Source organism: Myotis davidii, unplaced genomic scaffold, assembly GCF_000327345.1.
Source record: "Myotis davidii unplaced genomic scaffold, ASM32734v1 scaffold964, whole genome shotgun sequence".
NCBI lineage: Eukaryota > Metazoa > Chordata > Mammalia > Chiroptera > Vespertilionidae > Myotis > Myotis davidii.
Genome location: NW_006298351.1, coordinates 1109663 through 1136054, shown reverse-complemented (window position 1 = coordinate 1136054; position 26392 = coordinate 1109663). Strand labels below are relative to the sequence as shown.

At 48.3% G+C, this 26392-nt stretch overlaps 1 protein-coding gene across 9 annotated transcripts in view; it reads left to right on the top strand.

The window, feature by feature from the left end:
• CDK5RAP2 (CDK5 regulatory subunit associated protein 2) overlaps nucleotides 1-25672 on the top strand; it is a 159955-nt gene extending 134283 nt beyond the window's left edge. For all 9 annotated transcript variants that reach the window (XM_015570625.1, XM_006773982.2, XM_006773981.2 and 6 more), the window contains 11 exons: nucleotides 2584-2703; nucleotides 4965-5081; nucleotides 7247-7436; nucleotides 8373-8494; nucleotides 9518-9742; nucleotides 11048-11125; nucleotides 12074-12339; nucleotides 14027-14170; nucleotides 21086-21212; nucleotides 25152-25198; nucleotides 25580-25672. In XM_015570625.1, the coding sequence (XP_015426111.1) occupies nucleotides 2584-2703; nucleotides 4965-5081; nucleotides 7247-7436; nucleotides 8373-8494; nucleotides 9518-9742; nucleotides 11048-11125; nucleotides 12074-12339; nucleotides 14027-14170; nucleotides 21086-21212; nucleotides 25152-25198; nucleotides 25580-25636 (1493 nt within the window). In that variant the 3' untranslated portion in view covers nucleotides 25637-25672. The remainder of the gene's footprint in view (nucleotides 1-2583; nucleotides 2704-4964; nucleotides 5082-7246; nucleotides 7437-8372; nucleotides 8495-9517; nucleotides 9743-11047; nucleotides 11126-12073; nucleotides 12340-14026; nucleotides 14171-21085; nucleotides 21213-25151; nucleotides 25199-25579) is intronic.
• Nucleotides 25673-26392: the final 720 nt, after the last annotated feature.

The window sequence follows — 26392 nt, the reverse complement described above, 5'->3', positions numbered from 1 at the left end:
GCCTTTGTGGGAAGAGCCGACTTGACTGAGGGTGGGAGGACCAGGAGGGGCCGGGTCCCAATGCAGCAAGCCAGCTCCGTAACATCAGAATGCTTAAGATTCCGTTCTTCAGAGCCCTCCTCTATGGTGCTGGGCGCTTCCCACTTTTCCTCTCGCCTGTCCCTCTTTTTTCTAGTCTCTGTTTTTTTTCAGTGTAGAACCATTCAGGAATCTTTAATTTTGATTCCTCTGAGGACCCACGACCTTGGGCTTATGCCCTCCTCCTGGGTTCCCAGGCACTCCCCTGATGGGGATGGTGCTCACTGGAACCGCTGAGCAAACCCACTGTTCACTTTCTTGGTTTGTCTTCAGAATTTTAGTCTTTGCATCTGTCTTTTCCTTTTTTCATATTCATAATCTGAACGGAGAGGGAATTTTGTATTTTTCCTTTTTTTTTCACTTGGCATTATATCGTAAGCTTTCTAACATGTTACAGAACATCGTTGTTACTGGCTTTGGCTTAGTCCGCTGAATGGCTGAATGCCCGTTTTCTTATGTTCCCTGTTGCAGAACATTTAAGTCATTGCAGAAATCGCACAATTTTGATCAGTGCTGTAGGGAATATCTTTGAACATGAGCTTTCACCTTCTTGAAGGGCATTTCTTAACCTAGATTCTCTAAATCGGAATTACTCGTCAGAAGATGTACACAGTGTTTTGGGTGGTTTAAACGGGATTTGTGGTTTTAAAGAGTTAGCATTTGTCAGAAGGGTGTTATTGTGAAGGGAAGGATATTTTTCTCCCACCTGTAAAGGCGAGTATACTGTTTCCTTCTCCTTGGTGAGAGCTGCATAATTAACAAGTGGTGTCCAGTTCAACTGGGAATGTGTCCTTAAGCCCAAGTGATGATTCCAGCTCCCGGCCAGACTCAGCAGAAGATGACTTGGGCTGCTGGCTGCTGAGATTATCACCGCAGAAGCCAGCAGCATGCAATGTGGAGGAACTGGCAAGGACGGCCACAGCCAGAGCAATAAGCTCCCGGCTCCCTCTGACCTGACTAGCCACTGGAAGGTGTGCAGGGCAGCGAGGCAGGCGCAGCAGGTGCGGTGACATGACGTGACGTGACGCGCTGGGAGTCTGTGACAGGCCTTTCTTCAGTCTGGGCTACAGCGAGGGCCTCAGACAGTCCAGCAAATGGCTTGCCACACGGGTGGCATTAATAGGAGATAGCTGAGGGTTTGGGAATTAAGTCATCTCATCAACATTCAGATTCATGGCTAAATTGCTATTTAATTAGGAAAAGATCGGTAACATTGTACTACTTTTAAATGAAAGTCGTGTTGGAGGAATTAAAACTGGGTCATAACATTAGTATAATGTTTTAAAGTAAACATTACTAAGACATACGGAGTGTACCCTATTTGACGAGTTGAAGACTTTAGTTTTTCTTTGGATACTTAATGTGGTTGTGCTTTAAACACTGATTCTGGAAACCCACCTCTAGGTTGGAGCTACGCTTCCTTCTTTGTTAAAGCGAGGTGTGGCAGAGGCTAAAAAAACGACATGCTCATTTTAGAAAATGTGGGAAGTTTAAATTTTTATATATTATTAAATATAATATTAAGATGTAATATAGAAGTTTTGAAAAACCCAAAATCTATACCCAAAGGCAATCTCTGTGAATATTTTGGTGTATTTCCTTCTTTTGTGTATGTCTCTTTCCTGTCTGCAAATTTTTAAATAGAGCTTTGATTGTACTGATAAGCCATTTTTTATCTATATTTTTCTATGGTACTATAAGGTCATCATAATATACTTTTAATAGCTGTGTAATACTACATCATAATGCATGTAATACAATTTATTTAATAATTTGAGTTATTTTCAGTTCTTGCTGTTACATACAGTGTCAAAAGAACATTTTCTTGCATCTGGCAAATGGTTGTCAGTAGCTCTGGTGACCTCTTAAATAAGTTTCTAGAATTAGAATTATTTGGTAAAAGACATTGGAAAGAACCTTTCTAAGGTTAATGATAAAAACAGTCCCAAAAAGTCATATACATTTATACTCATGCTAACAGGATGTATTCTTGATTGTACCATTCTCACTAACATCAAGAGTATTGATTGTTTTGTTTTTAGACTGAAATTAGTAAGTGATAAATGGATAACATAAGCCTTTCAAAGAATTAGTCCTGAAAATATCTGGATTCATAATGGAGGTAGTTTAATCAACTCTTAGGCAATTCAGGCAGACTTCAGAGCGATCTGTTAGTTTCACCATAAGGAAGATTTTAAATTAATAATTGATATTTAGAAGAATAAAGGGCTGCATGAGAGTTAGCATTAAAATTGTATGGAATGTAATTTTTCCATGCGATGTACAATATCTCTCTCGTGGAGGGCTGCAGAGAATTGTTACAGAACTGTGTCTGTGGGCTGTGGGCATCAGCTCAGCCTCCCCCTGCTAGGAAGGAATTGCCAGTTGCTGACTATCTTAGCACAGCCAGTGCCATTGGAATTTCAAGATCACTGCATAATCTAGAAATTACTCACTTTGCTAGGGGCTTCAGACCGTAAATAAAAACTGTCCTTTTTCCTGTAGACCTACTAATGGAACATATACAGGAAATTCGAAGTTTGAGGCAACGTTTAGAAGAATCTATTAAGACAAATGAGCAGCTACGGAGACAGTTGGAACGGCAAGGGCTTGAGTTTGATCAAGGTAAGAAGGACCTTCCCAAGCCGGCGCAGTCTGTGCGTGTTCATTGCCTGGATCAGCATTCTGTGCACTGGGAAGAGCATCGGACTCAGGGCCAGAGAGGTTTCAGTTCAGACCCTGACTCTGCTGCTTACCTCCAGGGTGCCCTCACTTAAGCTTGCTGACTTTCAGTTTTAGTCACTTTTCTATAAAATGGGGATAGTAATTTCCATTTTATCCTGTTGTGATGAGAATTACGTGAGCTAACTTAAGTAGAGAGCTCCACAGCCCCTGACATAGTAGTCACTTGATAAATGTTACTTTCCCAGCCATTGGAGAAGTCTGCCAGCTCCCACCCCCCCCAGACGCCTTGAATTGTGGTTGGCTCCTCATTTGCCTTTGGAAGCTGTACAGAAATAGATAGGTATTTTAAAACCACGAAAGTAGTATTTTGTCTTTTTAATAATGGATTATAAAAATATTAGCATTTTAGCAGTCTAGTAAATCTCACATGCTAATCAAAAAGTCACCAATAATGCTGCATAGCCACACTTAGCTTTGAATGGGATATTTTTCCATGAAGAATTTTTAAATATTTTTCCATAGGTAAGATATTCTTATGATTCAAAAGTTGATGCCTCCATTCTGTACCCATCAGTCCTATTATCCCTTCTCTGCTCCCATTTCTGCTAGTTTTCTTCTGTGTTCTTTTTTAAATATATTTTATTGATTTTTTACAGAGAGGAAGGGAGAGAGATAGAGAGTTAGAAACATCGATGAGAGAGAAACATCGACCAGCTGCCTCCTGCACATCTCCCACTGGGGATGTGCCCGCAACCCAGGCACATGCCCTTAACCGGAATCGAACCTGGGACCCTTCAGTCCGCAGGCCGACGCTCTATCCACTGAGCCAAACCAGTTTCGGCTTCTTCTGTGTTCTTAAACAGTGTTTGTTTTTTTAAAATGTAAATCCAAATATATATTCTGATTCCCTTTCTCACTTACCCTGAAGGTGCAGAATACTTTGTATCATTATTCTGTCCCATCTTTTTCTCCAAACAATACATTTTGGGCACCTTTTCTTCTTGCTCCGAGGACTGTGTCCTCGTTTCGTGAAGAATGTGTCTGAGAGCAGCTTTGTGCCCCAGGAAAGTGGGAGATTGTTTGGGCCAGACTACCTGGTGTGGATCCCAGAGCTTCTGTTGATTAGTCTGTGGCTTTGGGCAAATCTCCCCAGCTCTCCCCATCTTAATTATCTTATAAGAGTCACAGAGATTAAATGAGGCAGTGTTATGAATGGGGCCTTGCTTAAGCTCCTCTCAATAAATGGTGGTTTTCTTCATCATTACCAGTTTTATTTTATTTATTGTGTAACTTTACCAGTTTAACTTTGCAGCGCTCTGCAAAGGGTGGGGATGCTGATGTCATTCCATTTTTGGAGATGAGATGACGAAGCTCTGCATCTTTATCAGAGATGTACTCAGTGGTGGCTCGCTGAGCTCGCTGCGGCTGGCACAGAGCTCCTTAACTTGAATCTTTGGACCCTGGTCCAGTTCTCATTGCTCTCCAGCCTGTCGCAGTCAGAAGGACATCTTTCCAGAGTACTGTGCGTGCTGCTGTTTGGTTCCAAATGGTGTTCTCTCTCTCTCTCTCTATCTCTCTCTCTCTCTCTCCCTTCCCACCTGCATCCAGCATCCTCCCCCTGTCAGCCCCAGGGAAATTTATTAATCTGAGTTATTAGTCACATCAAACACAGGAAAGAAATACACGCCTGGGCCCTTCACATTCGCTCTTGGTAATGCCCGAATTAGATTCATTCTGTTTTACATTTTCCCTAGCAAATCCAATTATAGAATTATTTGGGGGCTCAAATGGCCACCAGCTATAATGGAGCAGGCAATTGCTCTGGAGAGTAATTCACTTTGACAGGAAGGTTTACAAAAAGGCATTCATAAAGTATTCACGCTGGTGGAAAGACATGCTGTTCTCACCATGTTGTCACAGCCTCCGAGAGACAAAGAAATAAATGTGGCTGCGCCTCCCCCTGCTGCCAAGTGTTCACCTTGGGAGCAGGTTTGAGAAAGGCATGGCTCCTGTAATGCTGAGGATGTGGGGGAGCCCCTCTTGTCTCCTCTTTTAAGCTCACTCTTGTCTCCCTTTGGGCTCTGTAGCACCATATATAGTTCACAGAGTGATTTTCTTATGTTTCCTCATTATTTAAAGCTGTTTTCTAGAAACTTCTCTACCTTGAGACTGCATAAACCACTATATTTTTGTTTTTATAGGTTCTTCAAACAGTTTTGCTTGTGGTTCGGAGCTGCATAATTCTCTGACATCAGAAATTCGTTTCCTGAGGAAGCAGAACCAGGCCCTCAATACAATGCTTGCTAGAGGATCCAGAGGTAAGACTTAAAGGGGTCACCTGCAGCCGGAGCCCCACCGCCTTCTGTGGCATGGGAATAATGCAGGCACTGCACTCGGAGCAATCTGGCTCACCTCCCGTGGCTCTGGGTGGGTCACTTAATCTTTCTGAACCTCTGTATTCTTTTCTGTACCAGGAAAACAGGAATACCTCACAGGGCTATAGTGACAATTAAACACTGTAAAGCCCTCAGCTCAGTAAATGTTGCTTTTTGCTCTTGTTACGCATCCCCTCTATCCAGCCACCTCTCATCTGTCTTAGCTCCCAGTGGGAGAGAGAAGGCCTGGGAGTATATTACTGCTACACCTCAATCAGAGGTTTCCCACTGTCAGGAAAGTTTTCCCAGTATTTCTTATAAAGATCCCTTCTCTTAATTCCTTCTGTTTGGAGCTTAGTCCCCCAAGAGCTTTCACTCACATTATCTCTCAATACTTAAAATGTTTCTGGAATGATATGTCATTAGTCCTGTTTCACAGGTAAGAGACAGGCCTAAGGAATTGACTGAACTGTGGTCACAGAGCTCGAAGGTGGTGGAGCTGAAACTTGGGCCAGTTTATTTCACTTTCCCTAGAGGTTATTCATGCTGATTTTGTTTGAGATGAAATTCGGGCTTCTGCAGATCATTCATTCACTGAGCAAACATTCCTGGCTCCAGTTCTATGTCGGGGCCTGTGTGGATGCTGTTGAGAACTGGTCCTTTCCCTCGTGGTCTGATGGGAGACACAGCAGGCCAGTCTGTGGACTAGCCACGATGCAGGCAGACTCGGAGCTACAGGATCCTGGAGACAGCATCCTGGCCAGGGAAAGCTGGTCTTCAGAAGAAGAGTCTAGAGCAGTGGTTCTCAACCTTCCTAATGCCGCGACCCTTTAATAGAGTTCCTCATGTTGTGGTGACCCTCAACCATAAAATTATTTTCGTTGCTACTTCATAACTGTAATTTTGCTACTGTTATGAATCATAAATATCTGATATGCAGGATGTATTTTCATTGTTATAAATTGAACATAATTAAAGCATAGTGATTAATCACAAAAACAATATGTAATTATGTATGTGTTTTCCGATGGTCTTAGGCAACCCCTGTGAAAGGGTCGTTTAACCCCCAAAGGGGTCGCGACCTACAGGTTGAGAACCGCTGGTCTAGAGGATAAGTAGGGATTAGCCAAGGTGCCTCCGGTTTAGAGGAGCAGGGCCTTTCCAATAGAAGAAGGAGAGCGGACACAGGCCTAGCGGTTAGAGATGGGGCGAGCACAGACCACGCGGGAATTACACGAGGCTGAGTGTGGCCGGGGTTGGGGGCAGGAGCACACTTGCTGGAGAAATAACGTGTCATAGTGAAGAGTGGAATCAGAAAACCCGGTCTGAGTCTTGGCTCTGCCACTTACTGACTGTGTGATCTTGGGAAAGTCTTCACCTCTTTGCTCCTTATTTTCCCGTCTGGGAAACGGGAGAATGCTAGTACCTTCCTTGGAGGTTTGCTGTGAAGAGTACATTACATGATACATGTGGAGATCTTAATGTGATGCCTGCAGATGGCCGGTACAGCACTGCCAGCAGCCTGCACGGGGGAGCGCTGGGGAAGCCCTGTGCGTGCAGTTCCCGGTAATCCTCACACTGGTACATGGAGGCAACCGAGGCACAGAGAAGGGAAGAAGCTCACTCAAGGCTGTGGAGCCAGTGAGCAGAAGAGCACTGCTTCTGGGCCCGAGGTGTGTCCTCCTCCTCAGGAGAGGGCTGTCCACAGGGCTGAGGCCTCCATCGGCACAGCCCCGCTGGCCTGGTGGGAGGCTTGCCTACTTTTCCAACACCCAGGGCCAGGATTTGGGGCCTGTTTCTTGCCTCTGTCTAATTTCTACCCACTGTTTGCTCTGTGAAGGCAAAGTCGCTAGGTTTGCACAGCCCATTATTTAATAGAAAATTAAACAGGCCCATTTCATCCCAGTGACGTTTCATCTGCAGCGTGGTGTTGGCAGATTTATCTGCCCACGATGCATAAGATAATTGGAGTGCCAGAATCATAAATGCCAGATTAAATCTCACTCTCTTTTGTATTCTTGGAGTGCTCGAACTCAAGTGCCGTATTTGCGTAATAAGGTTGGAAAAAACAAATGGGGTCTCTTCTCAGTGGCGCATTTTGTTTGCAGATAAACAGAAGGAGAATGAAAAATTACGAGAGTCCCTCTCCAGGAAGACTGCGAACCTTGAGCGGCTCCAGCGGGAGCTGGCCTGCGTGAAGGGGGAGAAGGAAAGGCTGCAGCAGGAGGCGGGCCAGAGGGAGCAGCACAACCAGCAGCTGCACCAGGAGCTCTGTGCCAGCCGCAGCGAGCTCAGCAGGTAGTCAGGCACCCCTGGCCTGGCGGCTGTGCGGGCGTCGGGTACTGGGCAGTGGCCACGGGACAGGGCATGCCAGCCCCTGCCCTAGTGCACAGGGACTGCAGACAGTATGACAGTAAACACCCAAACATGTAATACGTCACGTGGGAATAGAACATATGGAGAGAGGTCTTCGCAGTAGCAGGATGGGCCCTGGGGGCTGGTTGTGGCAGGGCGGGTCAGGGAAGCCTCTGCCGAGGTGCCATTCGGGCAGTGAGGTGTGAACTCTGCCGATAGCTGGTGGAAGATCACTGTGGGAGGGAAGGGTATGGGTGGAGGCAGGGCGTCCTTGGCCCCTGCTGGGCAGAGCAGGGAGGCAGTGCAGCTGAGGAGAGAGGCTGTGGTACGGGGGAGGGCAGAGGTGGCTAGAGGCTGGATCACATAGGACCTCGTCACATGGTCAAGACTTTGGTTTTTACTCTGAGTGACAGGAAGCTGGGGAGATTCTGAGTAGAGGGGCCGCATGAGTCTGACTTAGATTTTAAAGGGATGTGCCAACTGCTCTTTGCCGTTTCCCCTTGGACTCTGTCTTGTCCCCATGTTTCCAGTCTCTCCTGTCGGCAGCGTGAGTGCCTTGTTCTTGTGGAGTGACTGACCTCACCCTGGGTCACCCGGGTGGGAATTGGTCTTTTCCGTCCTGGCTCCTCTCCGGGCTGTGCCCCCTGGGCTTCACTTCCTCATGTCTGAGTGGAGGATTAGATAGCAGGTTCCTTTCTGTGCCTGTGAAGATTACGTGAGATAACGTATGGAAAGGCTGGGCTGTGACTGCAGTTCTGAACCACGCTCGTCACTCTGGTCCACTCCCTCCCAGCTAAGGGTGGACTTGGCTGCCTGTGAGGTCCAGCTGAGTCACTCTAAGTTAGAATAACCTCTCCTCCCGGGGCTGGGCCTTCGCAGGGTGCAGGAGAGGTTGAAATGGAGGCAGGAGCTGCTCTCACAGAACAACAGGTTGCTGCAGTCCCTGCGAGTGGAGCTGAAGGTGTATGAGAAGCTGGATGCGCAGCACGGGATTCCCCGAGGTACGGGCGCTGTTCCGGGCTTTCTCGGCTTGGGCTCTGTGTCTTGGGCTGTCATCACACCCGAGCTCACCTGGATGGTAGGTGCATTTCAAAGCAAGCTCTCTGGCCCACTCTTCCTCTGAAGAAGCCGCAGGACTCACGGAAGGACGGAGGCTCAGGAGTCAGGCCGCTGACGTGTGGGTTTTCACCGCCTTGCTCCCGCTCTGTGGCTCTCGGCAGTGTGTCTCACCCCTTGGGGCCTGTTTCTTCCTCTGTAAAGCGTGCTCGCTGATACCTGTTCTGTAGAGTTGTTGAGACCATTATATGAGGTCATTTATTAAATGCACCCTAACACACTATGTAGCACATAGTAGGCACTCAAGATACGGTTTTTACTACAATTTTCTTGCTACTATGTTTCCTTTTTGCCCATTCATTCAGTGAGTATTTATGGAGCACCCACTCCACAGTGGCCATTGCTCCAGAGGTGGTCGTTGGCCCTGGTCCTCTCTATATCCTGAGAGAGTCTCCAGATCAGAGTGACTCGACTGTAAACTCAGATGTTTTAGAATCAATTTTGAGGTGTGGTGGGGTTTTTTTAAAACTAATTTTCCAGATGGTTTCTCCCTATTGAAAATTTATCTAGAAAAGGGTCACAGCTTTTATTTTCTCTTCGAGTTGCTTTTCTTATTCTTGCTGTTGCCTTTTTAAATATACTGTGGCTCTTAAAATCAGCCCCTTTCATTCTGTAATTCCACCCAAATAGATTTTATTACTACTAGACATAATTTCGGGGTTTGGTGTGCAATTTGCTATGCTTTTATGGCCAGAAGTGAAAATTAATTTCCAGCTCTTATTTAGCCTGTGGAATAGCAGCAATTAGGCCTGCCAATATTTTTGTTTTTAAAGTCAAGTTGTTATTTTAAATTGTACTAGGTTCTTAGGAAGGGGAGGGTGATGGTGGCGCGTTTAAAACTCGAGCGCTTTTGATGGCTGACCCTTTGGTGGAAGAAGGTGTTGATGCTTCTCCTGCACATGTTTCAGAGTCCAGAGGAGAGATGTCGGGAGAAGGCTGGAAGGGGCAGGACCCGCTCGGTGACCTGCATGACCTCCTGACCGAGATCCAGGCTCTGCGGGCACAGCTGGAAAGGAGCATCGATACCAACAGCACACTGCAGGGCAGGCTCGAGGAGCAGCTGGGGCAGAGCGGGAGGAAGGCACTCCAAACCCTGCCCACGCCTGAGCAGCCCCTTCCAGCAGACAAACACGGTACTGCTCCCGCCTCTCCCCCCCTGTTAGAGAAGGCAGCCCTGTGTGTCTGTGCAGCACACACACACGCCTGATGCTGCCCTTGCTCACAGAGGTGTCTTTCCGTTGACAGCAGATATGCTCTACCCTGGGAGCCAGGGGACCTGACCACTAATTAGCTGCCACCTTTGGCAAAATAGTGTAAGTTCTATCTGGAGCCTCCTGGTTCTCAGGGAGTGGGGTTTGGGCTGCCAGCCGCCCTCATTGCCTCCCATCCATCTAGTCCTGCCCACGTCCCTCCACTACTGAACATCCCTTTTAGTCCTTATTGCCTTTAAAAGAGAATCTAAGCCTCTTATCGTGACTGTCAATGCTTTTCACGACCTGACGGGCATCCTAGTAGGTTTGAAAACTGGTTCTGCGTTGCATTTGCTTGTGTTGCAGATCATCTTGTGTAGCATCTGATTGATTTTGCCTCCTTACGTTGTTTCAGAAATGCATCACCTCCCAAATCCTTATTTGGGTCACTCTTCTCTCTTGCTTGAGTTACTGCAGCAGCCTCCAGGCGCACTCCTCCAGTCCGAAGTGCAGATCTCGCTGCACACTGCCCTGCCTCACTCCCTGGAGTGGGTCCCACGTCCTCGCAATTCTGGCCTGGCTCCCTGTGCTCAGCCATTTGAACTGCGACAGTCTCCCTGGGCGTGTGAGATGGCTCACTCCTTTGTGCCTCTGCATCTGCTCCTTCCTCTGCCTGCATTTCTTTTTCTCCTCGGGTTAGCGCCCCTCCCTGAGCTCCCACAGCTCCCGGGGCTTCCCTCCCTTAGCCCTGAGCACCCCAAGGGAAATGGCCCGTTTCCTTGTCTGGACAAGAGGGTCCTTCCAGGGAGGGGACTGAGTCTGCTCATTCATTTTACTTATTTATTATTTTTATTATTTAATCCTCACCTGAGGATACGTTTCTCTAATTGATTTAGAGAGAGGAATGGGAGGGAGGAGGGATGAAAGAGAGAGAGAGGTTTGGAGAGAGAGAGAGAGAGAGAGAGAGAGAGAGAGAGAGAGAGAGGTTACCCTTGAACGTGCCCTGACTGGGAATCAAACCTGCAACCTTTTGGTATACAGGATGATGCTGCAAACCACCTGAACCACCCGGCCGGGGCAGCCTGCTCGCTCTTGTCCGGTGTCTGCACAGGGCTTGGCAGGAGAGATCCAGTGAGCTTATGAAGGAATGCTTGAGTGTCCGATACTTCACCATATTCTCCTTCGGTTCTGTCTGTGAGACAAAACATGTAACAGCTCATTTTCCTTCTCTTATTTTGCATTTTGTAGATGGCGACAGATGTCCTGTGGCAACCGATAATTCCTGTGATCTGCGTGACTCCGCCCCGCCTGTGCGCCCAAGATCAGGTAAAAAGCCGACATCTGGGTTGACTACAGCAGGGTCGGATTTGCCAGTGGACTTTTTATTTTTTATTTTATTTTATTTTTTAATATTTTTGTTGATTTCAGAGAGAAAGGGAGAGGGAGAAATAGAAACATCAATGATGAGAGGAAATCATTGATCGGCTGCCTCCTGCACGCCCCCTACTGGGGATCGAGCTCACAACCCCGGCATGTGCTCTTGACCGGATTTGAACCTGGGACCCAAACCGGCAAGAGCAGGACTTTTTAAATTGAAGAAAAGGATGTCCCTGGTCTTAGCTTAAGAGGGTGTTTGGCAGGATTTGGGTTTCGTGTTGTCAGCATCTCTAGCTGGTGATCTTCTCCAAGCCAGTTAATTGGTGCCTTGGTATTACCAACCTCAGTGACAGCATTGGGTCTCTTGATTAGCGTGGGACACCTCAAGTGGATTTCAAGGTCCTGGAGCAGCCAGACTCAGTGGGCTCTGTCCGGCCTTATCCCTCTGCCCTCATGCTCTCATACAGAGGGTCACATTCCTGCAGACACGCCCCCACTTTCCTCCTTTTCCAGACTGCCCTTGTCCCACTCTCTGCCACTCACCATGAATGCAAACTTCACTGGTGTCCCAGCCAGAATTTTTAACTCTGAGCCCTGGCTCTTCGTCGTTGTGCTTTTCCACCTCCCATGTGTCTGTTCTGATTAGACCATGGGCTCCTGGGGTGCAGGCACTGGCTTGACTCATCTGTGTGAATCGGGGTCTTCTGCAGAGTGGGTGCCTGACCTGCTAAGTATTGGTTGAATGGAATTGAGCTTCTCCCACAAGATGAATAAGCCCGGTGTGGGCTAATGTGCAGACTGAGGGCCGCTCTTAGCCACCCTAGCTGGTTGAATGAAGCTCATGGAATGCAGGGTGCTGCCTCCAATAGATCTGACATCTTCCCTCTCATTCTGTAGCGTCAGAGAGTCCTCCACTCTCTAGAAATGACATGGACTCCCTCTCCTGCGACAGTGGCAGCTCGGCCACCAGCGCCTTGAGTATGTCTCGCCTGGTCCCGGGCCACCACTTGTGGGCCAGCAAGAATGGCAGCCACATCCTGGGCCTGATTGAGGACTACCAGGCCCTGTGCACGCAGGTTGGCCAGGGCCAGAAGCTCCTTACCGAGATGGACATTCAGATCCAGGAGGCACCCAGCCCCTCAAGTCGAGAGCTGGAAACAAAGGTAACCTGACCTGTGACAGAGCTGGGAGGGCGACTGATGCTCAGGAGGGGCAGACATGGACGTGTCGGCTGAGGGCGCTGGAAGGCAAGGGGCACACGTGACCTCACTGAGGCCCTGGGATGAGGAGCCTGGAAGTGTAACCACACGAGCTGAGAGGTCAGGTCCCGTTGGGGCTTCTGTTGTTTTCTGTGGGAGGGGCACTTGCCGAGGCTGGTGCCCTGCATTATTGCCATCGCTTACTGGGACCTGTCCTGGGACTGCTTCGGTCTGTCCAGTCTTCCAGCCATCCTCCCGTCCTTCAATCCTCCCAGACTGGACCCAGCTTCCGTGGGTCACATTTCCTAGTCCCTCTTCTCAGGTCCTTACTGGGGACATTGGAGCCCCCTGCTTTCTGATACCTTTTTGCCTTTTAGTTTTGTTTTATTTTACTACCATATTGTAAAAGTCAGCTTCGCATCTTACGTTTCACTAGATAATGAGCTCCGGGGGAGGGGGTAGTGCCTGCTTTGCCCAACACTGTAGCTCAGGGCCTGGCATGGCATAGCTGCGTGGCAAATATTTGTTGAATGAATTAATCAATCTTAATAAGATTATTCTTTTCTGATTATAAATTTTGTAAGAAAATTAGAAACTAGAAAAGCATAAAAGGAAAACATAAAAATACCACATGGTGCTTAACACTTGAAATTTTGATAAATATACTTTTAGTTCATTCATAAAGCTTAATTAAACGACTCCAGCACATATGAGTTTCGTATTTTGACTTTCAGTTCACATTATACTAACATTTTTCCTATCTCATTCAGTATAATTTCTAGAACTTGACTTTCAATGGCTGAAAAATAAGCTAACCTGTGGGTGTACCACCATTGATTTACTCTCACAGCTGGCTGGTGGGTATCTCAGCTGTGATGATCCTTATAAATAGGGCTCTGGTCATGTCTTTGACTGGTTCCTTAGGGATGAACTTCCCAACGTGGAATTACCTGTTCGAAGGCTGTGAATTCTTGTGGTATCTCTTGCTACATCACTTTCCAAAAATATTGCTATCTCACTGCACCTTTGTCTGCACTGAGTGTTCTTATTTATAAGTCTGTGTCCTTTTTTTGCCAAGTTGATAGCTAAAAGGGGAGTGTGGTGTTTTATTTTACATTTATTTGATAGTGAAGACAATGCCCTTTCAATTTCTGTTTTTAAATTTATTTTGTTTTCCCCTCCTGATTCATGTTCTTTGCTTTCCCATGCCCTCGTCATCCCCCACTTTGAGTTTGCTTCTGCCAGCAGAGAGGGTGAGAGACTGGGCACTGGCGGCAAGCAGAGCCGTTCAGCGGGTGACTGAGGCAGGAGTGTTCGTGTTGCATTACGTGCTGTTGGCGTCATTTGCCTTCCCGAGAGGCAGTGAGAGTGGTCCAACCATGCACCCTCTTCTTGGCATAGTAAATATAGTTAATGCAGGTGGTTATTAATCATGGTTATTGATTGGGCTAAATTCACCACCGAATTCTCTCATAATCTATAATTCACCCGTCTTTAAGAACAATAAATCGGTGTCATCTGGCACCAGGCTCTTGCTCAGCATGTGGAGTGTGAGCCCTGCGGTCTGGAGATTTATGCTGCCCATTAGAGCTGGCTTGTCCGTAATCGTTTTCAAGGCTGCATGTAACAGCCTTCTCATCCCCGCATGCAGGGTCTCCACCCGGCGCCTCTGAGCAGGTTTGTCACCAGCGTGAGCAGAGCCAAGCTGATCCTGGAAGAGGCCGCGAGGTTACTGACGCTTCTCTGGAGAGTCTCACTCCCCACGGATGGCCAGTCCACACTCCGCTGTGAACAGGTGGGTGGTGACACAGGATGCAGAGGCTCAGGGGAGCCACTACAGGCGTGTCCCAGTCTCCGGCACATCCCTCCAGGACCTGGCTCACAGCAGTTGGGCACTCAGTGTGGGGACTGTCAGAGGGCGCGAAGGCATTGTGCCAGGCACCAAGCTGGTGCTCCCAGTGTGTTCCTCATCCACCACCACCCTGCTGCCCTAACCTGGCCCTGTCCTCACTCTCAGGACGTCTTTGTTGAGGGAGATGCTGTTTGCATCGTACACATGAGGAAACCGAGGCTTGGGGAGTGAGGCCCATACTCAAGGTTACAGAGCTGGTTTGAAAGCACAAGTGTCTGAATCCAAAGAATGAACTTGTTTAATGGGCTGTAGGTCCCAGCTTGTCCCGTGGCCCAGCTCCTTCCCTTCTTCTCAGAGTCTTTCAGTTCAGATGCCTCTTCTGGGCTGGCTGGTGCCTTTGTTAGTTTTCAGCATTGTATTAAGTTGGTCGTATTCAAGTCTGTTTTAACCATTTAGGACAGCAGTTCTCAACCAGTGGGTCTCAACCCCTTTGGGAGTCAAACGACCCTTTTACAGGGGTCGCCTAAGACCATCGGAAAACACATATATAATTACATATTGTTTTTGTGATTAATCACTATGCTTTAATTATGTTCAATTTGTAACAATGAAAATACATCCTGCATATCAGATATTTATATTACGATTCGTAACAGTAGCAAAATTACAGTTATGAAGTAGCATTGAAAATAATTTTATGGTTGGGGGTCACCACAACATGAGGAACTGTATTAAAGGGTTGTGGCATTAGGAAGGTTGAGAACCACTGATTTAGGAACTGCTTTTTTAAATCAGTGAAAATCATCTATCTTATAAAAGGCCAGTGGCCGTAACGCCATAATGACCAAACGACCGGTCACCAGGAGGTGCATTGATGGGTCTCGCAGTGCGGCAGGTCTGGGGTCTCGTGTGGTTTTGTGCACTGGGCCTCTAGTTTACTATGAAACCATTGAAACTTCCCTTAAAAGCTCAACTTTATAGACACTTGAATGTGACTAAATTAAGAACTGTTGATCCCATGCCCATCCTCATCTCATGTCTCATGGGCACTACTCAGGAGTCAGGTGGGCAGACGTGGTCCCAGGGTTTTGTCTGTGGGAAAACAGGTGAGCGCCCACTCTGCTGACCAGAGAAACCTCCTGGAAGCAGGGGCGCGCAAGTTGAGGAGGTGTTAGAACTCCGCCTGGTGGCCTGATAGATGTGTCCCCCTGTACTTGTCTAACCTATACATTCTTGCCAAAGGCAGCAGGAAGGCAGAGGGAATTTTACAATTCATGTCAATACGTGTCTAATTAAGCCCCTTTGATGGCTCTCAGGTCTGTCAGAAGTGGTGGTGAAGCAGCTCTCTGCTTGAAGTGTCTGTGGAGCCTGTCCTAAGACTTCCGTCTTGGGACCCTGGGGGGAAGTTGGGGTGCACTGAGTGTTGGAAGTACGGAACCAGTCCTGGTGCAGGAAATCCTGCTTTGCCCTCTTGTAGCTGGTGGGGCCCGAGTGGAAGATGGAATGTTGGAGGGAAGAAGGCCCATTGGGTTCCAGGCCCCCTTTGACCTTTCCTTTTCTTCTAACCCATTGTGCTCTCTTCCCTCTGAGGCTTAGACACAGATGCTCTGCCTCCTAACCCTGCCTCCTTCCCAGCTGCTGGCTCCTCATCTCTCTCATCTCCCCTTAAATGTTACGTCAAGGTCAGAAAGGGCTCCCTGTTCACTCAGCATAGCTTTCGTTTCATTATAGCCCTTATCACAAATTATAATTACATATTCATTTGTTTAATGACTGCCTCCTGCTATTTTCCACGAGATGCAAAGTCTAAGTTGTTCATATTTTTAAATGAATGAATAATTTTCTCTCATACTATCAAACTACTATTTGCCCATATGATTTTTGAGCATAACGTGTCTGAACTAAACAGTTTACTCTCAATGCAACATTTTGTCCTCAGTACATGGTAATGCCTGTGAAATAGAATGCAGTCCTTGTTCCACGCGTGTGTGTGAAGATTAACTATGCTCACATTGATCTCCCCACTCGCAAATCAGTCTAGGGACTGATCAGCACTTGTGATGATTCGCCCCATGTTTCCGAGTCTTTCTCCAGGAATTGATGATGCTCACTTAGGATGATAGATTTTTAGAACCACAAAAAGGACCTTGGAGATGCTCCGGTATGGTTGCTGGTGTACGCAGACCCCCTGTGTGGTGTTAAATTGCCTCCAGCCACTTTTCTGTCCCTGCCCATGTTTCATACAGTGCCTTTTTCTTGGTGTGAAATGTGTGTAAATCAGATTTCCAAGTTGTCACCAGCAACCCCGATGGCTTTTTACTACCTGGTGTTTTCTCTGAGTGTCATTAATTTGCCTTTTGCATTTAATACATCATCCTCTGCAGTTCCAGGACTGCTGTGGAAAGTGTGATCGTATACTTCAGTTTTTCTAAGAAAGTTGTGAGGAGGGGTACAAATATATACATACATTTATTTATAAAAAATTTTAATGGATAAATAATAACAGGTTACTTGTAGGGGGTGGGAAGGAAGAGGATGGAAGGGCAGGATAGAAGGTGCCTTTCTCTGAATAGAACTTGTTTTATAAATCTGACTTTGAAACTGTGTAAATGCTTTACATAATTATAAATAAAAGTAAATCAAAATGAAAAAAAAGCAGTTTCTAAGAATTCATAGGAAGATGAAACCAACAAACCTTAGTGTCTTTAGTACTGAAGGCATGACCACACAGAGAGGAAACAGTTCAGTGACTAAAACAGCAATTTGGCTGCACGGAAATACTCCAAGGGCAAAAAGAACTGCAAAAAGTTTTAAACTGTTCTCATTGATCAAGTTATTAGTAACAATATTGATATTGATGTTATAAAACTATAATATTTCTATTATAGGATAAAGCAGATAACTATGTTGAGTTTTTTACTGTCAGGGAAGAGATTAAATAAAATAAAAATCAAAGAAGTAAAAATCCTGCAATCCTTAATTTAAATTGGAAATATCAGTATGGACTCATGTTCTCTCTAATTAAAAGGCTTTAAGAGTTTCCGAAACAGAACCAGTGAACACCTCTAGTGCCAGATTGTGGTTTCTAACTACCTTTCCTACTGCTAGGAACTAGGAGTCCTTGGAGAAAGGGCTTGAGTCTAGGTCTGGGGCAGGAAATGTGCAAGATGAGCTTAGAACATCTTTTCACCCTAGGAAAAATGAGGGGGGGGAGTGAAGTTTGCAGGTTTGTGGTGATTCGTAAAGTATGGGTTCTTGATCAGCAGCATGAGCACATCTGGAAACTGGGTGCAAATGCAGACTTGGGGGCCTCATCCCAGACCCATTGAATCAAAGTCTGGGCGTGGGCTCCCGCGTTCTGCTTTCACAAGTCCTGTTGCTGTGAGAACCACTGAAGTAAAAGAAATTTAAGTTACACATCAGTAAAATGCAAAATGTGTTTATTTGTATTGCAATTTAATTAGAATCAAACCAGTTATTCAAAAAAATAAAATTATGATGCAATCAGGGAAATGTGTCTACTGGCATGTTTAGTAATAGGAGGCAGTTATCGTCACTGCTTTAGATGTGGTAATTATATTGTGTTTTTCTAAAGAATCTTTTTCTTCTAAAGCTATAAACTAAAATATTTTATGGATGAAATATGATCGGCTCCTAGGATTGATTTTAGAAACAACTTTAGGGTGAGGATGGGCAGGGATGACACAGTGTTGGCCATGATCTGATAATGACTGAAGCTGGGAGGGAACGTGGGTGCTTCGTTGTCCTATTCTTTCTACTTTTGTCAATGTTTGAGAATTCTCATCATGAAAAAGACAGCAAACACGACACAACAGAACCATCCAGGCCCCGCAGCCAGGTGGGCGCTCAGGGGTGAGTGTGAGGCCCCCTAGGAGGGTGTGGTGTTGGCGCCCAGCTCAGCCTGGTGGCCTTGGCGAAGGGTTGCTCTGTGGCAGGCTCTCTGCTCTACACTCAGCATCTCACTTCATCCCTCGCAGTAGACTTTAGAAAGTGAGGGATTATTTCCATTTTCTAGACGTAAAGACTGAAGCCCCCTTGCTCCATCACCATCTGGAAGGGACTGAGCTGGGCTTTGGATCCCTGCTGTTTACCAAGGTGTATTTATCCTATAAAAATGAGGATTTTAGATGGGAGGAACAGCAGGCACTATCTGAATTCTGTATTTTAAGTGCTGGGTAGAACATGTACCGAGTGTTTGGGAGTGCAGGTGAAATTAACCCCCCACTTGGCAGATGGTCTCACAGCACCTCCTCTGGGCCAGGCGCTGATGGTCAGGAAGAAGTGAGTTCTGCCCTCATCGAGCTGGTCCAGCAGGGAAGCAAACAACGTCCCTGCTCTCCTCACCTCTGAAAAGTCAGGGTGGTGCCCCAATGGGTCAGACTCGCCTAATACTTTCATATCTTTTTCTAAGATCTAAGCATTAAAATGTGAAGGGAAGCACCACGCACGGTGGGCACCCAAAGGAGCAGAAACCAGCCTAAACTCCTGGGGAGAGTCTCAGGGAAAACTCCCTGAAAGAGGTGATGCCTGAGTTGACTTTAGGAAGAGAAAGGGGCTGGCCAGGCAGGGGTGAAGCAGTCGTCCTCCCTGCCTCCCGGGAGCGCCTCATCGAGGCTCTTCATTGCAGTGTGATGGATGGGTTCTAGATGGATGGGGTGGGGATCCTCCCTATTTTACAGACGTGGGAGAAACTGAGGCTCTGAATATGGATAGAATGACTGTCCTGAAAGGTGTGGCCCTGGAAGTCGTGACCAGAACACGGGTCGCTGTGGGCTCTTAGCATGAGGAAGAGAATCAAAGAAAAGCTAATATTTAAATTAGAATGTTTTGGAAGAACAGTTGAAGTCCTTGTAGCTGACACAGTTGTTTAATCTTAAAAGTAGGTTAAAGCAGGGAATCAAAAAATGATACATACCTTAAACATTTTAGGTTAACTTAAAACAGTTAAATGTACGTTCATTTGCCATTCTTTTGATGTAGGGCCAGAGCCTTTCCTTTGAATATGGGTCTGCTGTTCAGAGTTCTACATTTCCTTTCTTTCATAAATTACATCCATAATGTATGTCTGTCACTTCCAATTTCTGTTTCTTTAAGATGAAGAAAAAATGTAGACACATGAAAAGCAGTTTGAATGTAGAATTCATCTAGACCATGTTCCTCCCACAACTTTTACAGTTGAGGCACCCACACCTCATTTGCCAGAAATGGATTTTTAGTGAGTCGCCTTTTCCAAGTCTTTCCTGAAGTAGTTTTCATACAACCAGGTCTTTTCACACACGTATTTCATAGGGTTACTTAACACTTAATTAAATCACACACAGTAAGTCCTCGCTTACTGTCGTCAGTAGGTTCTGTGACTTTTAAGCGAAATGACATATAAGGAAATCCATTTTACCACGGACTAATGGATACAAACAAGGGTTAAGTGCCTGCAGCATCTCGTCAACGTAATAAGGAAATGATGTTGAATGAAAACGACCTTATTCGAGGACCTGCTGTAACTGATTACAGTAAAACTGCCATAAATAAGTCGGGAACGAACTAAAGTGACTCTATAAGCTACGAGCTTATAGAGTTTCCCCTTAGCGTTTCCCCTCTTGGGGACAGAGGTGTCTCGATGTAGGGGACAGTGGTCTGTGCCAGGGCACCTTACAGTCGGGGTTTTAGGAGGAAGGGGGTGTGCTAACACTGTGTGAGTCAGGCGGAGGCTTGCTAAGAGGGCCTGCGTGGTGTGCCCTTTTCCCTTCAGAGGACGGGGGTGCTGGTCTTGCGGCCCTTCACCTCTGAAAAATCAAGATAGGTGCCCCTAATGGGTCAGGCTCTCCTAATAATACTTTCGTATCTCTGTTTAAGATTTAAGCATTACATTTTAAAAAAATTAGCATTGTAGTTTTTGTTTAAAAAGTCAATCAATTCTGATAAATTTTTAAAATGAAACAAAACATTCCAAATAACATTTCTCGGGGATAATCGTTATTGACATTTTGATGACATTTCTCTGTCACCAGTATTTTTGTAGACGTCTTGATGTACCCATCTGTGAATGTAGATGTATGTAATCGGTTTTATGGAACAGTAATGCCTAATATACAATAGCTGTTCTGGGCTCTTTGTCACTAATTACTATCATCCTTCAATGTCAATAAGTAGAGTTCTACAACATCATTTTTAATAGCTGCAGAATTATTCCACTGTGTGTGAGCACCGTGATTTATTATCTAGACCAGCCGTGGGCAAACTACGGCCCGCGGGCCGGATCCGGCCCGTTTGAAATGAATAAAATTATTGAAAAAAAAGACCATACCCTTTTACGTAATGATGTTTACTTTGAATTTATATTAGTTCACACAACCACTCCATCCATGCTTTTGTTCCAGCCCTCTGGTCCAGTTTAAGAACCCATTGTGGCCCTCGAGTCAAAAAGTTTGCCCACCCCTGGGCTAGACCCTACTGATCAGTTTGTTTTTTCCTGCTATGAACAATGCTGAGATGAACATCTCTGAACACAGGCATCTTCTTGTGCTTATATTACTCCTTGGGGGTAAATGCCAAAGGGTAGAATTGCTGGGTCAGAGGGGTAAGCACATTTTATAATTTGGCAAATCTTGCCAGGTCATTGTTCCACCTGGGCACAGCCCCTCAGCATGCTTCGCCACACCTCACCTTTGCTGGGTTTGGCCTGTTTTTGCCAACCTGACCACAGAAAATGGCTTCTAGTTTTTATCAAATACCTTTGTAGGTGAGGCGGAGCATCTTTATATGTGGTTTTGTAACTCTGCCCATGTGATATGATGTTGGATACCCTGTGTTCATTTTTCCAATGGCTCTCCTCTTTAGACTGGAGAAATGAAGGCTGAGATCACCAAACTGAACAAAAAATTATTTGATCAAGAAAAGAAGTTGCAACACACCATGAAGCTTTTGCAGCTGAGCAAGCACCAGGAAAAAGTCATCTTTGATCAGTGTAAGTGAACAGTCGGGGGCGGCACCATGTCCACTTCCTGCCTCTGGGGACTAAAAAGCCAGCCCTGGACCATCCTCTTTGGAGGCCAGACCGTTTGTCATCACACCTCCTATTTGTGGGTTTCCTTTCATATTTCGTCCTTCCTGACTCACACAGGCAAATGCATTCACCCCACAGACTTGTGGAGAGGCACTCTGTGCCAGGGACAGTCACCTCGCTGTGAGACGGTGTGTGGCATGTGCTTTGATAGGGACATGTGCAGGGTCCTAGGGAGCACTAAGGTGGGAGTGGAGCGGGTGCCACCATGCCCTGGGAGCTGAGTCCGCAAGGAGGAGTAGACATTGGTCAGGTGGAAATGGAGCCGTGTAGACAAAGGCAGGGAGGAAAGAAAGAAGGCTTTGTATGTGAGAAACCACCAGCACATCATGTTGCTGGACTAAGAGCTGTAAGTGGCCAGTTGAGGCAGGAGGGGTCAGGGGGACCAAGACTGTTGCCAAAGGCCTTAGGGCAGTGATGGCGAACCTAGGACACATGTGTCAGAGGTGACACGCGAACTCATTTTTTTGGGTTGATTTTTCTTTGTTAAATGGCATTTAAATATATAAAATAAATATCAAAAATATAAGTCTTTGTTTTACGATGGTTGCAAATATCAAAAAATTTCTATATGTGACACGGCACCAGAGTTAAGTTAGGGTTTTTCAAAATGCTGACACGCCGAGCTCAAAGGTTCGCCATCACTGCCTTAGGTGGCAGGCTCAGGTGTCTCACATTCAGAGCAGGGCATGGCCCTGTCACATCTGTGTGCAGGGCAGGCTGGTGAGGAGGAGCCAAGCAGACGAGGAGGACGCCTGTGCCGGGCAGTGGGCATCCAGAGGCAGGGATGGGGTTGAGAAACAATTTTTGAGACAGATACAAGGTCAAGGTCACAGAGGTAAAACCACTTTGTGAGGTCAGCCCCAGCCCCGACCTGGGAGCTTCAGGTTATTGGGAGCAGCCCCCATTCCTTCCAGTGTGCCAGGCTGTCTGCCTGTCACCGCCCTGTCTTAGCAGAACTGCTGACCATGGCACTTTCCTGTCCTCGCTGCCTGTGCACTCTCTTATCAAAGGCCAGCATTTCTGGGGCATTTCTGAGAAGCACAGGACATGGATTATTGTCACATAAGAATTCTCCTTAGCCCGTGGGAGCTTTCTGAAAACAGACGGTGAGACTGAACTGCAGGAGAGAGCTGCTTAGTCGCTAGCCAGCACCAGTTCCCGCTCCATGCCCCGTGCCAGGCTCGGGGACAGCAGTGAGTGAGGCAGTTCTTGCCAGGTGGAGCTTTGCCTGAATGGAGAGACACAGAAATGAGCTGCAGAATGAGGGGCCTGCATCCCAGGCAGCCTGAGAGGGGCTTCAAGGCTCTGGACCAGTTGGGTCTTGTCACAAAGGGCCTTGTGGGCCGGACTCAGAATGAGCAGCAGGGACTGACTGGTTCACTGTGTGTGGGAAGGTCCGTGGCTGAGCATGGAGGGGCTGGAAGTGGGGACACCTTTTCCGGGGCCGTGGCAGTCGCCCAGGCAGGCAGTGGAGAGGCCCGATAGGGCTGGCACAGGGCCATGGAGGAGAGGGGGTAGCTTTGAAAGGTTAAGGCAATAGTCCTGGTAGAGTGGTGGGTGTCTGTGAGGTTCTGGCCCAGGGTTCATGTCACTGGTAGAGAAAAGGAGCACTGGAGGGGACCTGGGGGAGATGGTGCCAGTGTGGTCCTGTCTGAGGTGGGCCTGCTGGAGCAGCAAGGGGGCGGGGCAGGAAGAGGTGCTTCTGTTCGGCCCCCAAGTCCCGGCAAAGTCGGAACTCGCCCTATGGGCATCTCTCCTCGGCAGCCCTGAGCAGTCACAGGGCACATCAGGTCAGCCCTGCTGCAGGTGAGGGGATCTTGGAAGTGGGCAGTAGGTGCACGGTGAGTGACCGTGCAGACCCAAAGGGCAGATCCAGCCCCCACGTCCAAGGTTGGTGCCTGGAATCTCTAGTGAGCACAGGCCAGGTCTCCGCTCTCCTGTGTGACCTGGAGTACGTGGCTTTAACTCTCTGAACTTCAGACTCATCATCTCTGATTGGAGACAATTACACCAAAGGACTCAGACTGGCCAGATGGCCCAAGTTCTAAACACAACTTTATAAAAGTGCTTCGGTTTCCTCATCTATCGCATCGACGGTAACAATGCCTCAACTTCATAATACTCTTTCTGGATAGAGCAGAAGCTCAACAAATGTTAGTTCTCTGCCTCTCTTTCCAGTAGGTCGGACTGAATCCCATGTATGGGGGTGGTAAACCATTCATAGCGTGAAAAACCTAAATGTGTCATGGCAGCTCCCATGCTAAGGTGGTGTCCCCCATCTCTGTCTCCAAGGCCTGGCACAGCGGGGGCTCAGCTCAGTGCCGGGGGAGGGGCTTGCCTGAGTCCACACCGCTGGTGGCAGGCCCTGGACTGTGGCTGCCCCTGGCCAGGCTGGGCAGCTCATCCCGACGAATCGGGTCCTTGGAAGTGGCTCAAACCCTGCCAGCCCTGCAGGGCTGCTCTGGCTGTGAGCGGCTGTGTGCAAGTGTCCCCTCCTGCCCCTTCTCCGCATGGCGACTGGAGGAGCGAGGCCCAAGGTGGTCCATGCCGGGATGCTGAGTACTACATCTCCTCCCAGAGTCTACAGGGGAAAGGAAGGAGAGGGGTCACCATGAGACCCCAGGACCCCACCACTCGCTCGCCATGTCACCTGGAGTCACCCGCTTCCCTCCAGCCTCTGAGACAGGAGTCCCTGCTGCTCAGGGTTGGTGTGTTCACCAGGTCACAGTTGTCACCAGCTAGACACCGCTGGGGTTGGCGTCTTCTAGCCAGCCTCTGCTAATGCGGGGGAGCCCTGCGCTGAGTAACAGGCCTGGCTCCAGTCCGTCCTCACACTGCGAGTCTGGACTGGGGCCGCGCCCTTACCTGGGCTTCTGCTGCAGCGGGATTTCCGCGCTCCGGGAGGTGGGCAGTGCTGTTCACATGTGGGAGTCCCTTCCCCGCGAGCCTTAGCTCGTCCCCGGGGCGTCTTGTGCTTCAACATCACGACCTTATTTTAACCTCCAGGGCCGGGACACTTACTTGTTGGTGACTCTCAGGAGAGGTATGATCTCTCTCCAGAAAGATGCATCCGTCCACACACATGTCAAGGTTTACACTTAGTTCCCGGGGATTTGGGCCATTCCAAAGCACACCCCTGGACCCAGGGTAGAACTCCCTGGGTTGGAGCCCGGGATGGGGGAGGGCACCTCTGAAGTCTGCCCGTACACAGCTCAGTGCTGGGTCTGGGGGCACCTCTGCACCTGTCCCATCCACCCCTCCTGTCCTGGCAGAGCGTGACTTGCTCAGGGAACCACGTTGGGCTCCTCTGCCAGCTACAGGGCAGCTCAGGAGGGAAAGTGCCAGCGCTCTTCCTCCCTGGTCATTGGAGCCTGCTCGGTGCTGCTGGCACACGTTTGACTACAAAATTGCCCTCCACCCTGAGCTTGACCTTCACACATGGGCTTGCTTCAGTGGGCACACCTCCTTCCAGAAGCCAGGGTATGCAGGATGCTAGTCAGGCGCAAGCCCCCCTGCCCTGCCCTGGCCCCTCCTGGGCCTGTGGAGGTGAGCCCTGGGCGTACCTGAGCATCAGCTGGCCTTTCGGAGCCTTGGATTTGTCTGGAACGAGGGGTAGCACCTCTGCTCCACCTCTTGTGTCACTGTGAGGTTGTGGCTCAGCACGGTATCTTGAACAGGTGTCTGGTCCCTCTCTGATGATTATTTGGTCCTGGGTATCACCTTCACACCTCTCTCTGGCCTGGGCGCTCAGGCTTGTCTGAACTATTTGGGGTTCAGAGGGCTCCTCCCTGAATCTGACTCGTCCACTCCTAACCCTCCCGTTCTCCGCTCTCTCCGCAGTGCTCATCACCCACAAGGTCCTTCGGAAGGCCCGAGGAAACCTGGAGGTAATCCCTGTATAGCTCCTCCTGCGGAAAGCCAGGTGGGCGGGTGGGGCAGGGCAGGCAGCGACCTCTTTGAACAACGAAGGTGAACCAGGGCACGTGCCCTCCACACACAGGAGCACAGAACTTGCCTCTCATCTGCCACGGCCTCAGTGGCTCTGATTACCAACTGGCTGCGGTTTTCACCAGGGAGAGACAGTGCCTCGTGCCTGGTGCACAGTGGGCGCTTGGGAAATAGTTTTTGAATGCATGTTTGTAAATATGATCGCGTTGTCATTTGGTAGTTTCAGCATCACAGGGTTCCTGTTGACTCTGTCCCATTAACTCTGTTCCCTCGGACACCCTCCTTCACTCCTAAGCTTCTCCTGTTTTCCTCTCTTCCAGCTGAGGCCCGGGGGCGCCCACCCAGGACCGTGCAGCCCCAGCAGGCCGGGCTCCTGAGAGCGTGCAGACAATAAAGCTTGCGGTTCCCACAGTCTCCTTGTCACAGGCGTGGTTCCTACTTACGGAGGAAAAGAGCTGTCTGCTCAAAGGAAATCTGTTTTTCCTTTTAATGTTTTCTGTCCTGAAGTTGGTTTAAGGGTTGTTGTCAGACAAGGTTCCCATGCTGTGCAGGCCTTGGCGTCCGGGCGTCCCTGTGCCCTGTGCCACCCGATTCGCTTAGTGCTTAGCCAGCCCTGCAGGGTGACGGTTCACATGAAATGAGTCGTTTCAACTTGGTGATGCAGTGACTGTGTGTGGAGCTCAAAGCCCAGGTCCCCCACACCCAAGGGGGACAGGCTGGGTCTCGGAGTGGCCCTCAGATGTTGCTAAGCTCTCTGCCGATTCCAGCCAGGTGTCCAGAGAGGAATGACGCCACGTGGCATGGCCGGGGCACCTGCACCTGGTGCCTGCACCTGGCATGGACTCGGCGATGCACAGAGATGCCCTCGAGCAGCCCTCTGAGGTGGTGCCGTTCCCACTGAGACCGACCAGAAGGCTGTGGTGGGGACTTGGCAGTGCAGTGTCCCCACAGTGACCTGGTCTTTCCCCCCCACTGCCTGCTGCATCTGCTACAGCCCTGTCCCTGGCCTTCCTGTTAAATTGTCCTCCACCTTTGCCCTGAGCTTCGTGATGTCCCTGAGACATACACAGGGTGGGGCAGGTGAGCCTCCAGACTGGCATTTGGCCTGAGCGGTGCCAACAGCCGCTCTGCTT